This window comes from Amblyomma americanum, chromosome 2, assembly GCF_052857255.1.
Source record: "Amblyomma americanum isolate KBUSLIRL-KWMA chromosome 2, ASM5285725v1, whole genome shotgun sequence".
NCBI classification, from domain to species: Eukaryota; Metazoa; Arthropoda; class Arachnida; order Ixodida; family Ixodidae; genus Amblyomma; species Amblyomma americanum.
This window is the reverse complement of record NC_135498.1, coordinates 83,321,589-83,336,359: the sequence shown is the minus strand read 5'-3', so window position 1 is coordinate 83,336,359 and position 14,771 is coordinate 83,321,589. Positions and strand designations below refer to the sequence as shown.

Below are 14,771 nucleotides of genomic sequence, written 5' to 3'. Positions count from 1 at the left end.
ATCAGATACAAACCAAGGGGCCCTCGAGCAAAAAATTACAAACCTCCGCCTCCACTGAAAATCTGGGAGGAAGGGCTCCCTGTAAAGGAAGTTCAAACTATGAGAATCCTAGGACTCTTCCTTCAGTCGAACCGGAAGAACAAGAAAACACTACAAAAACTCCAGACAACCGTCAATATGACGGTAAGACTAATTAGACGAATGGCAAGCAAAAGGAAGGGAGTGAAGGAGACAGAACTTTGCAAAATAGTACAAGCATTTGTAATAAGCAGGCTTGTCTACGCACTCCTATACTTAAAATTATACAGTAGTGAAAAAGCCAAAGTAGAGTCTATGATTAGAACAGCATATAAGGTAACATTAGGGCTACCGAACTGTACCTCCACCGAAAGGTCTCGGGGCTTGGGAGTACACAACACCTTAGACGAGCATACAGAGGCACACTTAACAATGCAGAGAGGCCGGCTTTCCCGCACCAAAGCAGGAAGAACCATACTTGATCGTTTAGGACTAGGCATACAGTTGCCAGTCCAAGATACCAAAACACAGATATCTAAACGCATCGCTAAGGTAATAAGAGTTAAACCACTAGCTAAGAATATGCATCCTGCTCACCACGAGGGGAGAAGAAGGGCTAGGGCAAAAGCTCTACACGACATATACAACCAAGATGAACATGCAGTATATGTAGGTGCCGCAGAATATCCCCAGAAAAAAGCGTTCGCACTAACGGCGGTGGATACGCAAGGTAAACTGATAGTCTCTGGCGCTACCATAACGAAATCCTCGGAAACGGCAGAAGAGGCGACAATCGCCCTTGCTATCATTAACACAGAAGCTCCTACCATACTCAGCGACTCTAAATGCGAGGGGCAGAATTTCTCAAGCAGCAATGAGAATTATGGGTCAAACCAAAGACTTGGACAGAATTATTGAATTGATATGGGTCCCGGCTCACTCGGGGAACCCTGGTAACGAAGCGGCACACATAACAGCTCGAGGATTCGTCAGCCGAGCAGGGGACGCTGTCGTTGCTGAGAGTTTTTCGAAGGACGGCCTATCATCTTTTCACGATATTACTAATCATTTTAAACTTGAAAGGAGGATATTCCCTCCTCCAGACAAAGCCTTTAATAAGGAGCAGGAGACCACTTGGAGGCGACTCCAGACGCGATCCTTCATGACGCCTTACCCGTTGTCAAAATTCTACCCCGGTGAATACGACCCTGCATGTACATTATGTGGTGATTTAGCCACTTATGATCACCTATTTTTTGGAATTGCAAAGAGGAGCCGCCCCCGAAATCTCTAATACAGGTTCCTACTCTCGAGCAGTGGGAGGCCGTGTTGGTCAGCTCAGACTTGGGAGTTCAAACCCGGGTCATTGAATGGGCTACCCAGGTCGCTGTCAGCCGTAGACTGATAGCCACCTAGCACGGATCGTCTGCATTCTGCCTTTTGTGACGAATTAAATGTTTTCCAATTCAATCTATCCTCTATAGTGGAAGACGACGTGTAGAATTGCTTGTTCTAACGCTGGGCCATTTGCCCCTTTGTTATGCGGCTCTTCGGCTGTCTCTCCCTGTACACACCTTAATTCCCCTTTTGTAAATATATATATTCTCGTACAATATATTGCAAATCACACATTTCACGTCAATGTGTGCTCGGCTAACTGTGCCCAAAGAGCAGTGTTCCAACCCGGCCACGGGGAACGCGTTCAGGTGTAACACAAAGGCATCGTGTGCTGTGCAATGTCGATGCATGTTAAAATCCGCAGCCGGTCGAAATTACTCTGGAGCCACCCTTTACCGCCTCTCCTTCTCTCTTTCGTCCTTCACTCCCTCCATCTGTCCTCCTCTCACTGCGACGTTTATGTGATTACCGAAGAAGAAGAACGTTTATTCAGTAAATTGGTATTTCATAAACCCTACAGGAGGAGGTCCCAGAGCTCAAGGCTGTATGGGGACCTCCGGAGTATAAAGGAATACACAAACTTTTGCACGACAATCTTGGAACAGCAAAAGCAGTCAAAAGAAAAAATAGCAGAGAAAACAATACGGAAAATGAATTAACAAAGGACGAGAAAAGCAACTTGAAAATTTCGTACGGGGCTGCTCTTAGAATAAAATACGTGAAATTTTTTTACAATTTGACAATGCTTCCCGAGAAAGAAAAGAAAGTCTCAGGTTTTTAATAAGAAAAAACCGGTATACAAAGAGAAAGATTTAATTCTTAGTAGTGTTACGCTATTGTAATGATTATTATTGAAATGAGGCAGTTACTATGCCCTTTCCTCTCCGCAGAACACCAGTTCAAATAAGGTCCTGAAAGGGGATAAGCCGCAGTACCAATAGCTCTACGCCTCTCTGTGCTCCCTCTCTTCATGCCGTATTTGTCCCGGCAGTGCTCTTACCGCAACCAAGAATGACCAAACCGCTTTCCGCCACAAACACTCGTTAAGCTACAAAACTTCGTAACTTGTGCAGGAATGGTGGACACCTTGGACCAGTCTGTCGCCGCTGTACTTGAGGCGCTGGAAGCGGCGTCCATGCTGGAGGACACGATCATAGTGTTCAGCAGCGACAACGGTGCGTGTTCTGCGAGTGCCGCCAAGAACTACGGCTTCAACTGGCCCCTGCGTGGAATGAAAGGATTCCTCTGGGAAGGGGGCGTCCGTGCGGCCGCATTCCTGTGGACGGCCCATCTTCTACCGCACCGGAGAGTATCCCAGCAGCTCATGCACATTACCGACTGGCTTCCAACGCTTTATTCAGCTGCTGGTCAGTATGCATGCCTCTGCAATCCTGTGTGTAGGGGCGGGCATGAGTTGCTTTTTCAATGCAGTCCTTGTTAATTTCTGCCGCATGTAAATAGCGTTTTTCCCACGCGGAAAATTGTTTTTTGGGGAAAGGAAATTTCTCAGTATCAGTCTCGCATATCCGCGGACACTGGAACCGCGCCGTAAGGGAAGCGATAAAGGAGAGACTAAGAGAAGAAAGGAAGAAATAGGTGCCGTAGTGGAGGGCTCCGGAATAATTTCCACCACCTGGGGATCATTAACGTGGACTGACACAGTGTTTCGCCTCTATCGAAACGCGGCCGCCGCGGTCGGGTGCGGACCCGTGTACTCCGGATCAGTAGCCGAGCGCCTTAACCACTAGCCACCACGGCGGGTATCCCTACGCGAAAAATAATGAAAATTGGTTTTGGGGAAAAGGAAACGGCGCAGTGTCTCTCTCTCACATATCGGCGGACACCTGAACTCCGCCGTAAGGGAAGGATAAAGGAGGGAGTGAAAGAATAATGAAAGAAAGAGGTGCCGTAATGGAGGGCTCCTGAATAATAGAGAGCTTTAGTTTCACGTACGTAGGGGGTTCACGTACGCAAACGTGAGAAGTCTACGTAGCCTGCACGCAGGTCGTTTGAAACCCTTATAGTTACACGTACGCGACGCACGCCGCGCGTTACTCCTGGCGCCATCTTCTAAGAAACACAGACACTGGTTGTAGCCTAAACCATCCAAGACAAGTCTTTAAGCCAAGCCATTCGGTCTGTCCTCGTGTTTGGCGGTTTGGCTATGTTTGGCTGGTTTGGGGCTCTCTCAGTTCGAGATCTCGTGAGACCGTTGCTATGACGACGACCAATGCTTCTTCATCAGGCTTAACAGCTGAAAAATCGCCCTTCTGTCTGAAAAACAAAAGCTATTTGTAGCTTGAAACCTTATGCTAGGGTAAAAATAGGCAAATGGAAGGCGAATACAACAGATTAGAACACGATATCGCGTTGAGGGATTAGCGATGAAGCTGTTATCGCTGTGAAGCGGCGGGCAGGGCGCCGCCATGTTTGTCAACTCTACGTACGCAAGAAACGCAAAGACCGCAACGTAAAAATCTGAATCTCACGTACGTACGTGAGACTCGCGCATACCCTTTGCGTTCTGCGCATGCGCGCTGGTCACGCGTAAGAGCTCTACGTACGTGAAGCCTCTGCGTACGTGAAACTAGAACTCTCAAATTTTGTCCACCTGGGGATCTTTAGCGTGCACTGACATCGCACAGCACACGGGCGCCTTAGCGTTTTTCTTAAGGCGCCCGCATATATTTTCCACCGAATATATTTTTCGAACATCGATTGTTAACAACGCAGCAGGCCCGTACTTCAGTATTCTCAACGGCACAGTGCCCAAACCTTCCAGTTCCTCTTACCTGCTCGTCTAAGAGTTTCTTTTACTGTCTATCTTAACTCAGATGAATCTCAGACTGGAACCTAAAAGGCAACATACACCGAGGATGGAGGGTAAACGATTTTTGCGGTGTTAATTTTTTGCTGAAAAAATTATGGGAAAAAATGAATTTTCATCGCTGGGACCGAGTCGAACTGCTGCCCTGCGCGTTCAAAAGCGCAGTTCTAACCCGTTGAGCCACAGAACCGATGGAAATTAGCGATAAGTGCACCTTTATCCTTTCTCATTAAATTTCTCCTATTTGGCGCCAGCCGTCGCTGCTTGACCGGAAGTCGAAGGGCTGGACCGTTGAGGGAAGTAGTTTGGAGTTACTTTTAAACAAAAATAAAAAAGAAGGGAAAGGTTTTTTTGTCGGCCGCGGCGCCTGCTATCAGAGACTGAAGCACACGAGCAGCGTCCAGCGGAAATAAAGGGAGAGCAAATAGAGAGGGAGGTGAAATAAAAGATGGGAAAGATAGAGAGCAAGGACAAGGACGCGGTACAAAGCACCGATATCATGGGCAACAGGCATGTGCAGTGAAGTCACCTTTCCTTTTTTCCTCGTAGTCGCCCCCTCCGCAAAAATTACTTGCGGCGGTCTTAAATTGGAAGTAATCAGCGTTTATAGTACTTCTTTTGCCGAAAATTATGACAGGTGTAAAAGAAGACTTCACGGGAGACGTTTACTTCAACCTGCTGCGAGAGACGCGCCCCGAGCGAACAATCCAAGCGATGACGATGGGTACTGACAGGTGAAATAGAATGAAGTCGCAGCTAGATAACTGACAACGACGAAGGCGCACACACCCCGAAGGCGCCTCGGTTTAAAATCCTCTCACTCAATTAGGACTGCCGTTTTCTCTTCCCGCCCTCCTCTCCTTCGGTGCAACTCTCAAACGGCATGCCATTAGGCAGGTGTGTCAACTTCTTCACCAGTATGTTATTGAAACCGGGAGATTTTTGCGTTAACTTCTCGATGCCTTTCCATTCCTCTCAAAATTATTTTCTTCGTGATTCATTCTTCAAAATTTAGTTATTCAACTGGCACCGCATTGTTTCCTCGATTTCATTCCGATTTCAGAAGAATTCTCAAAATTTGTGATTTTCTTTTTCTCTCAGATTCGTATATATTTATGAGCCGCTTGAGATAAATCTGGATGACTTTTTTTCTGTTTGGATCTTCACCAAACTCTGGGCATGTGTTATCGTTTTGGGGGCAACAACAGCATACCCACTTCTTTTGGCACTCCTCACTAAACGGTGGCCTATTCCTTGTAGTGGGCATGTGAAATGTCACTAAGGCCGATCCCCCAGTGTGGGTATGTGCTATCCTTTGATAGGCTAACAACAACACCAACTCCCCGCGTGGACAGAAGCAGCCAGTCTGGCCGCGATTAGTCTGATGCAGGGCGCAGAATAAAAGGCTTCAGGCGGGAAACGTAAACAATATCAGTCCCGCAGTAACAGCGGTCCGGAGGAGGATCAACAGGGGTGACGCGGTAGTTAACTGCCGAAGTTTGGTTGAACACAAATTAGGGACCAATGAAACGAGGCTGAAACTTTTCGCAAAGATCAGGCGTCCGCAGAGGGGTAGAAAGCAAGACCTCGTCTCCAGGGTCAATAGAACGAGACAACCCGGTGCGTCGTGTCGTAGTGACTCTTGCGATCTTCCTGGCAGGCTTCATAGTTCAGGCGAGCAAGGTGGCGGGATCGAGCCACGCGGGAGAGGAAGTGGTCGGGGAGAGTCGGTGAGGAGATCGCAGGTGCCGAGAAGAAACAGGCGTCGAGAAGGGTAGTGGGAGAACGGCCGTAAACGAGTAAAAACGGGGAGTAACCAGTGGTTCGTTGCAACACGGAATTGTAGGAAAAAGTGACGAAAGGAAGGACTGAGTCCAATTCCGGTGGTCAGGTTCGACGATATGTTTGATAAGCAATGCGCTATAAAAGACACATTCCTTGTTTTTTTTTAGAACATGGAACTCCCCGCATGCGGCTTAATGCATTTCTACGTACATGCTTAAAATGTACATGCTTAAGATTTACATGCATATACATGGTTAAAAGATGCACTGCTCCCACAGGCTCAACGTCTCGAGGATTGGCGTGGCATCCTCAGTAGAAACACCTATAACAACCACTCGATGAAAATGTCACATTGGGGACCACTGAAGAGCGCCTCAGCTGCCCTATATGATGACCACCACTGAAGTAACGCCACCATGTGATATTGCAGCCGGGCAGGGTAGGCTAAACAAAAACCAGTACCCGCTGAGTCTTGTTCATCTTGAGTGATTGCAGTAGCCTGTGACGGCTGCTGTATCATGAACAAAAAGACACTGTGTTATCATGAATTCGCAACGCTGCATGCTACCACTAGAACTACAATACTTTAAAGGGGTTTCCCTCGGTTCGTAAGAGCTCCTCGTCCCATGCACTCAACCAAATCGAGCGCTGTGGGTTTTCACATAAGCGTGAAAAGTGTGACTGGATAACGCAAATGTCGCAGCGACATTTCCATTTCTTTGAGAGTGCCCTCAGTATTGGCGATGGCAGAAGTATACACTCAAAGGTCGTCATACAGAAATTCACTGCATCCTTTCGCGAGCCTTGAGCGAAAAGTTCTGAAAAGACAACTCGTGCAACTCTTCTCCCACCGACACGCAGGAGGTGACGTGGATCAGCTGGGTCAGGTGGATGGCTTCGACATGTGGAAAGCACTTACCCTCGGCAAGCCATCCCCACGCATTGAGATTCTGATCAACATTGACCAACAAAATAGCAATGGAGCTCTGCACTACGAAGGCTTCAAGCTCGTACTGGGGAATTTTGCACCTTTTGACGGACGTTTCGAGATACCAGGAGGCTTTCGCCCGTACGATGACCTGGATGACCTCTTGCGGGATTCCCGGGCGGCAGCCGTGCTAGTGCGTCTTTACGGAAAGAACGACACTTTCAAAGACGTTGACTCCTGGAGGCAAGATGCAACACTTACTTGTGGCGATGCCACCGACAGCAACTTTGTCTCCGGTGGCACCTACTACTTGTTTGACATCTCGCAAGACCCGTGCGAGCTGCATAACATTGCTGAGGAGCAGCCAGATGTGAGTGTGATAGAGTATCGCACGAGTTCCTGTCGGTATGCTGAACCTGCGCTGTACTCTTTATATAATATAAGGACCTGACACTAACTTGTCCTGACATTATGCATCGCTGTACCCTGGAAGTATCATAATTGTTTGTTTGCTTTTGGCAAAAGGAACATCGCCGTACGAAAGCCATGCATAGATAGGAAGATATGAATGAGATTTCAATGCATTTATATTGGACTGCAGCGCTGAAAACACGAAATAAAAAGTGGGAAAAGCGACACAGAGAAGCACTGGAAGCGCTTAAAATCAATACGAAAATGATGCAGAGTATAACTATCTTTTTTAACCTTTTCGACAGGAAAGCATTACAGGCCATTTAAACATTAAAAGACTGTGTTTGTTTTTTGCGCTGGTATCTAGTCTAAATGGATCAACAACAACTATAAATTTTCTCCAACCTGTCAAGATGAGTGTACTTGCCTTTAGCAACAGGTGTCACACAAATAATCGGAGATATTACAGGCATTTTCAGTTAAAGCGCTGGTGTCAGGGCGGGCTCCCCGCCTTTCGCCCATTTGCATTAGAACTTCTGAAAACGGGAATTATTCAGTACAATAAACAGATCCCTACACGGATGCCAAACGAGGAAGTTTCACTTGTGCCATTGCACTCCTGGTGAACAGGAGGACAAGCATGGTGATGGCGAATATCCCTATCAACTAAATTTGATCCCAAGAGAGAGGTAGCCTTACTGATAGCTTTAATACATAACGGCACTAATTGAAAACGAAACAAATTTAATAGTCGTCCTCTTCACTGGGCGAATATGTGTGAGAGGCATTCCTTCAACATTGCGGCGTGCCCAAGTGTGCATTCTGCCCGATTTATTACAACTAGCATGCTGTTGAATTAAATTTGATCAATACAATTCATCTAAACTTAATTTAATTCGATGAAAGTGTTTTGAAACGAGCTAAGTCAAATTAAAATTGGAACAAATAAAATATATTAAAACGCATTACATTACACTGGCGAACGAAAGCCAACTGGCCGCCGCTAAAGGCTTACCCAGCTGCGTAAAAAATTACAATATAACCTGAAATGCTGCTCTCATGAAGGCGGCGCAAATTTAATGAAATGGAAGATGAAAACGTGCAAATCAGAGCCACATACGCTGGGAAGGCACACGGTTATAAAAACTGGCAGTGGCTTAGCTAGGCTATGCCAGGATATACGTAGCGAAAGCTAAGACATAGGATGGTTAGCCTTGGTTAATCTTGATGGCAAGTTCAAGTTAGTCTGGCTGTCTAGCTATGTTGTTGTCGCATTAAAGACGGCACAACTGTGGTTGCGCCGCACGCGAGCTCTCCTTTTCAATCCTCCGACGTGTAATCAGGGATGCCACGCAGTTGGCGAAGCGAACGGAGGCGAGCTCAACGACGAGGAACGCGGTGTGACGTCATACCAAGCGGAGGCGGCGGCGAGCCGCGCGGTGTGACGTCATGCCAGATGGTGCCGTGAGCGCGCAAAGCACACCAACCGTCTCACATATCTCGGTGGACACCCGAACCGCGCCGTAAAGGAAGATATAGAGGAGGAACGGAAAGACGAAAGAGGAAACTGAAAATTTAAAGTTTCATTTTGAGCAAAAAGCGCGGCGCTGAGCAGCGGCTGAACACCTGTGGCTCGGTGCTACTAGTGGCGCATGCACAGTTGTGACTAGGGAGTGAGAGAGAGAGAAATATTCGCGGCGAGGCGCGCGTTGTAACGTCATGTGCCTCCTCGAAGTGCGGCCAAGGCGAAATTGCAAGTTCGCGGCCAGTAAAGCTTTCGCTTTAGAAGTATACGGGGCACCTTGCACAATATAAAATACGAAAGCTACTGCCACATCAGTTGAGGTAGGGCTTGCATTTTTGCACCCGCCAGATAACAACCAGTACAGCGTACGGAATCTCATCATAACAAGATATAAAATGCATGTCCCGCAGTTTCATGTAACATGCAATCCTCAAGAAACTTTTCCAGCCACCAATTAGATCGTATAATAGCAGGTCATAAGAGGCTTACTCTGCTTAGAAAATATATGAACATCGTGGGGACTAGCACACAGCACCACTAGCGATTGCACAAGTAATAGCATAGTTCACAAAACCACCGACTTCAAAAATGAGAAGAAGCCGCCGCGCTGGCTCAGTGGCTATGGCGCTCGGCTACTTACCCGAAAGACGCCGGTTAGATTTCGGCGGCGGCGGTCACCCGTCGACGGAGGCGAAATACTTGAGGCACGTGTACCATGTGATACAAGTGCATGTTAAAGAGCCTCAGGTGATCTAAATTAACCGGAGCCCTCCACTACGGCGTGCCTCATCGACTGAGTCGATTCGGAAGGTTAAACACCCCCAAACCGAACCGAATAAGATAGAATATCCTAAAACCATACGAAAAAAAAAGAGGCGCACAGCATCCGTCACCGCCCTTTTCCACGTACATGCTAATCTATCCATCATTTTTCGGGTCATGCTCCTTTCCTTGGTGGCAATCTTAAGACTGACATCCTTTAGTGAGGCCTCCGCGTGACGCTGAAGCTGAGCAAGCGAACATAAATTTGTGATAAGTGGGCGCTCAGTGTGCGCATGCCAGTGCGCGTTGCATCTTACGCGCCGTAGAAGCCATGCATATCAAGTCGTAGCACTCCGTGGCGCATATGTCACGTGACTTTTTCTGTCCCACCCTCGCATCGGTGCTCGCCGTTCCTCGCTGCAGGCAGGTGTGGCAGAGGAAGTGACGTGGCACGTGCGCCTTGGCACCACGCGACTTAATAGTCATCTCTCAGCGCTCACCGCAGGTGCGTAATTTTCGAATTTCTCGGAGAATGGCAAAATTTTGCTGAGTGACATAACCGACTGTATTATTAACGTTTCTAAATTTCTAAAAACTGATATGGCCAATGCTAACTGGTGACCCTTCTTAGTAATTTAGACGATTCTCCGTTTTTCTGGGGTCCGCCAGTTCCGGTTATAATACGCCGCAAAAGCATATACCTCAACAAGCATATTTTTGAAAATTGCATAGTCTTCCTGGAAACACCCTGTTTGAATGGTTTTTTTATATATATAAACGGCAGCCACAACCAAAAGACTCACGACAAATGTTTTAGCTAACACTGGCTTGGAAGTCAGCACCCTTCTTTCTGTCATTATTCCCGCTTGTTCAAATGTTTAGTGGCGAAACCCCCACGGTGGAGTATATTTGTAATAAGGGAGTAATTACTCATTGGCAACCACCCAAGAGCAGCCATACAGCTACAAAGGAAACCTAACAGCTTTCTCAGAAACTTCGCCGTTAAAAAATATTCGTCCCGGTCCGGAGTTCCAGTCATGGACGACCGCTTCACCGGAGCAGTCCTATACCAAGAGCTAACCGGGACGGCAAGCTTATGGTAGGGTGAGAGCCATTTGACCAACACTGTCCCCACTTCGAGTTATTGATCAATTCGCCCTCGCCGTACCATAAGCTTGCCGTCCCGGTTAGCTCAGTTAGTAGAGCGACTGCTCCGGTGAAGCCGTGGTCCCGGGCTCGAACCCCGGACCAGGACGAATTTTTCTTTAACTGCGAAGTTTCTAAGAAAGCTGTTAGCTTTCCTTTGTAGCCGTGTGGCTGCGCTTGGGTGGTTGCCAATGAGCAATTACTCCATTATTATTCCCGCTTGTAATTTTCTCACCAAGGGATTAATGCCGACCGCTAGGGTCGACGGGGGACATGGACTTCTCTCCTGGCGTTCATTACAGTTGTTTCTGTCTCTGTCATTATTCCCGCAGGTGCTGTCTATGCTGTTGGACAGACTCGCCGCCTACAACCGGACGGCGGTGCCACCTTTGAATGCTTCGACCGATCCCAAGGCTAATCCCGAATATCATAATGGCATTTGGGCTACGTGGCTGTAGGGCCAGCAATTTTGAATGTTCGCCCAAGATCTGACGTCAACAAACACAGTCTCTGTTTAAGCGGTGGTGTGTGCTTGAAGAGATTTTGCCAGCGTTAAAAATAGAATGGACACCCTTCTAAGCTATGATGAACTGCTGACGCTTCAAAGTGCATACGAATTTTTAGGTTCAGGCAGTAACTATAATAAGTTATTCAGTACATATTCCTATAATAGGGCTTTAAATGGACTCGTGCTGACTGTTGGATGAATTATTTTTGGTGAACTTGCTAAGAAACATAAAATGCAGTGCAGAATCTAAAACGAGTACAAGGTAATGGTATTCAGCGGTACTAAAAACGCCCGTATTGAGTCTACGCCGGTCGGCTACTTCTAGGTAGGTAGGTAAGAACGTCCTTTATGAGCCAAGTAAAGGAAGGCTTTAGGGGAGGTTTGATTGGCTTAGTTCTTAATCCCGGTTGGCGGCCATCAGTCCATGACTTCTGGCGACCTTCTCTGCCCATTCCACCAGGCTGTTATGTGCGGCCGGCTCTAAGCTACAGACCGCGATCTCCCAACCTTCTATGTCTTTGAGGTTCCAGCGAGATGGTGGTTGGAGTTCTCGGCATATGAAGAGTATGTGTTCGAAGTTTGCTCTCGGAGCCCCACAAAGAAAGCATTCGGGCTTGTATTGACGATGTGTATTAGTGCCAGATAGGCCGGTGAAGGAAACGTTCTGGACTGGAGTTGCCTCCATATAGTCTCTTGTTCCTTCGTGAGGGTGTGGTGTGGTGGCGGATATGTGAACCTTTCCTCTCTATAGTGTAGCGTGATTTCATTGTAGGTGATTAGTCTGTCCGGCGCGCAATCCCTCTCTCTGTACTGTTTGGCCTGCCCGGTTGACGTACGTTCGAGCAATAGAGTGCACCTCCTTATTTCTGTGGTTGGCTGCGTGGACTGGCACCCAAACTAAATGAATTGGTCTGGGGTCGTGGGGTCGTGGTTGGAGAATTTTGTAGGTGGCAGAATGTATCTTTCGCTTTGAGAAATTCCTGATTGCTGTTTTGGAGCGGCTCACGATGAGTGTTGCAGTGAAAGATGCTATATACAGTGCTATGGCCGCCTCTTCCGCTTCGAGGGAGGTAGTTGCCCTTATCGAGCCCGAAGCCTTGTGTTAGAGGTCGTGTGACACCACGCTTAGGACGTAGCCTGGGTTGCATGGATATTCAGTCGCGTCTACGTAGACCGCGTCTTCGTTGTCCGCGAGTTTTTTGTACAGGGCTTTTCGCATGCTTCGCGTCTTTCCCGGTTGTGGATTGGGTGTACGTACGTTCTTGGGTAGTGGGTGGACGATTATACCTTGATTTGTTCAGGTATGCTCTGGATTTTGTCCGGAAGGGGACCCGTTGGTTTAATCTTTATTGCGGCTAGAATGTGTCTACCTTTAGAGCATGTGATATATGCACATTCAGTGCAAAACATGCAGATTTCACTGCAAGCACAGATGTACTGAGAAAAAATAGCTCACACTTCAACGCCTATGGCTAGTAATCAAACACTGACGCGTCCACTTCTTCCTTTGTGTTTTCTGTATTAAAATTTGCTTTGTTCCTTTCTGCGTATCATTCGTGTAAGAAAACATTTATAGGTTGTTTGCAAACGTAGTTATTACGCTTTGCTCTGACTCTCCTGAAGAAACTATTCTCTTTCATATAGCTTCTTTAATTTTCATTGCCACCCCTCCATGGGCTTGCATCCTGGTCTGCATTATTAATACCAAAATAATTCCATTTCTCTCCAGCGCGAGTCATAATGACTGCGCGAGATGCAGATCTGACGAAGCTCATCGGTATTCCTTAAAAGACGAAATAAGGATAAAAGAGCATATAAAACTACATACCATAGCTGTAGCTTTTGGCGCTCTCTAGAGCACACTATGCGATTTGTCGAGTCCACAGGGGAAAGAACAATAATAACGACAAAATGAAATTTCACAGTTGCTTCTTGCGCACTAGTGGTCCAATCACGGGACGCAAAGCGGTGATGCCAGGCTTAATATAATCTTGAGCAAGACACGAATATCCGTTGATCAAATTCAACTTTTGACTAAACAGGAAGCGCCTCGCATCCAGCAAACGAATGAAATGGCGGCAAGAAAGACTATTCCATTGTTTTGAGAGGTTCCTTTTTGTATGTCGTGGTGCCGGAAGCTAGCCGCCGAGAAGCATCGTTCCAGTTTGCGACGAACGTCAATGAGTAGTAAAGAACAGTCGCTGTTCACAAACCGGAATACTGAATTACACACCCAAGTTCGGCGCCGACGCGCGAGAAACGCATTGTAAAAATTCAGGATGCACAGAGAATACAAAGCCTGACTTCATTCAACGCTTGTGGAACTTGTGGATAATGAAAGTCAGGTGAACGAGGAACACGGACATGCACGATTCAGCGATTCTGTAGGGAAGACAGCTCTCTTTTGGACAGGGAGATAGACGCCTTGATTACACATTTATCTTCTAAGGAAGCGATACGAGCTGCTTCAATAATCTCACGTGTTAACTGATCCCGGTGTCTGCCACCGACCGAGCACTTGTCCAGAAATGGCACAAAACCACACTCCTTAGAGTGCAAAGCCAGATTACTGCCAGTAAAAGTTCTCAAGCTATTTTTGTGTTCGCGAAGTCTCTTATTCAAGCAACGACCAGATTGACCAACATACCGCTTACCACAAGAGTGGGATGTCATAAACAATGCCTTCAGTACATTTCACGAATTTTTTAATGTGGTTAATAGTACTGAAATGTACTGAAGGCATTGTTTATGACACCCCACTCTCTTCTGGTGAGCGGTTTGTTGGTCAGTCTGGTCGTTGCTAGAAAATAACTTGAGAACTTTTACTGGCAGCAATCTGGTTTTGCACTGTAAGGAGTGTGGTAGTGTCTGGAGAAGTGCTCGATCGTTGCCAGACACCGGGGTCAGTTAACACGTGACATTGTTGAAGCAGCTCGTATCGCTGCCTTGGAAGATAAGTGTGTAAGCAAGCCATCTATCTCCCTGTCCAAAAGAGAGCTGTGTTGTGTGCGTCTTTCTTTGTCCCTGGTCCCGTTTTGCGCTACCCTCACATGCTATAAAACACCATTATCGAGTCGCCCAAGTTTCTATTCTTGCTAATTACATTTCCATTCTTCGGCCGCCTTTCTACATGTTTCCCAAAGCCGATGTGCGATCGTGTCCCTTATTGCTGCCACTGTGTGCAAAGCACGTTCGGCTGCTTTATGCATTCTCTCCGGTATTCTACCTGACGACGTCTGACTTCTCTTCAATGGTCTCAACCCCTCCACTGGGCATTCCCGTTGAATATGCAAGATTGTAAAATCTGAATGTCATCGTTAAGCACGACTCCTGAGGGAGCACTTAGTCGTGCAACTCCAACAGGCACTCTAACCTTACGCCGCTAAACGTCAGTTGCGAGCGTGTCTGCTTCTGGCGGACCAAATAACTGAAGCCCTCTGGCAACTTCAACTCAGGAAACTTC

At 47.1% G+C, this 14,771-nt stretch overlaps 1 protein-coding gene across 6 annotated transcripts in view; it reads left to right on the top strand.

Annotated features, from left to right (window-relative positions):
• Positions 1 to 13,207, top strand: part of LOC144121533 (arylsulfatase B-like) — a 58,519-nt gene extending 45,312 nt beyond the window's left edge. For 4 of the 6 annotated variants that reach the window (XM_077654792.1, XM_077654789.1, XM_077654790.1 and 1 more), the window contains 4 exons: positions 2,490 to 2,783; positions 6,890 to 7,326; positions 10,078 to 10,159; positions 11,133 to 13,207. In XM_077654792.1, coding sequence (XP_077510918.1) covers positions 2,490 to 2,783; positions 6,890 to 7,326; positions 10,078 to 10,159; positions 11,133 to 11,218 — 899 coding nt within the window. In that variant the 3' untranslated portion in view covers positions 11,219 to 13,207. The remainder of the gene's footprint in view (positions 1 to 2,489; positions 2,784 to 6,889; positions 7,327 to 10,077; positions 10,160 to 11,132) is intronic. The other 2 variants (XM_077654793.1, XM_077654791.1) reach the window with 2 other exon arrangements.
• The last annotated feature ends 1,564 nt before the right edge of the window (positions 13,208 to 14,771 follow it).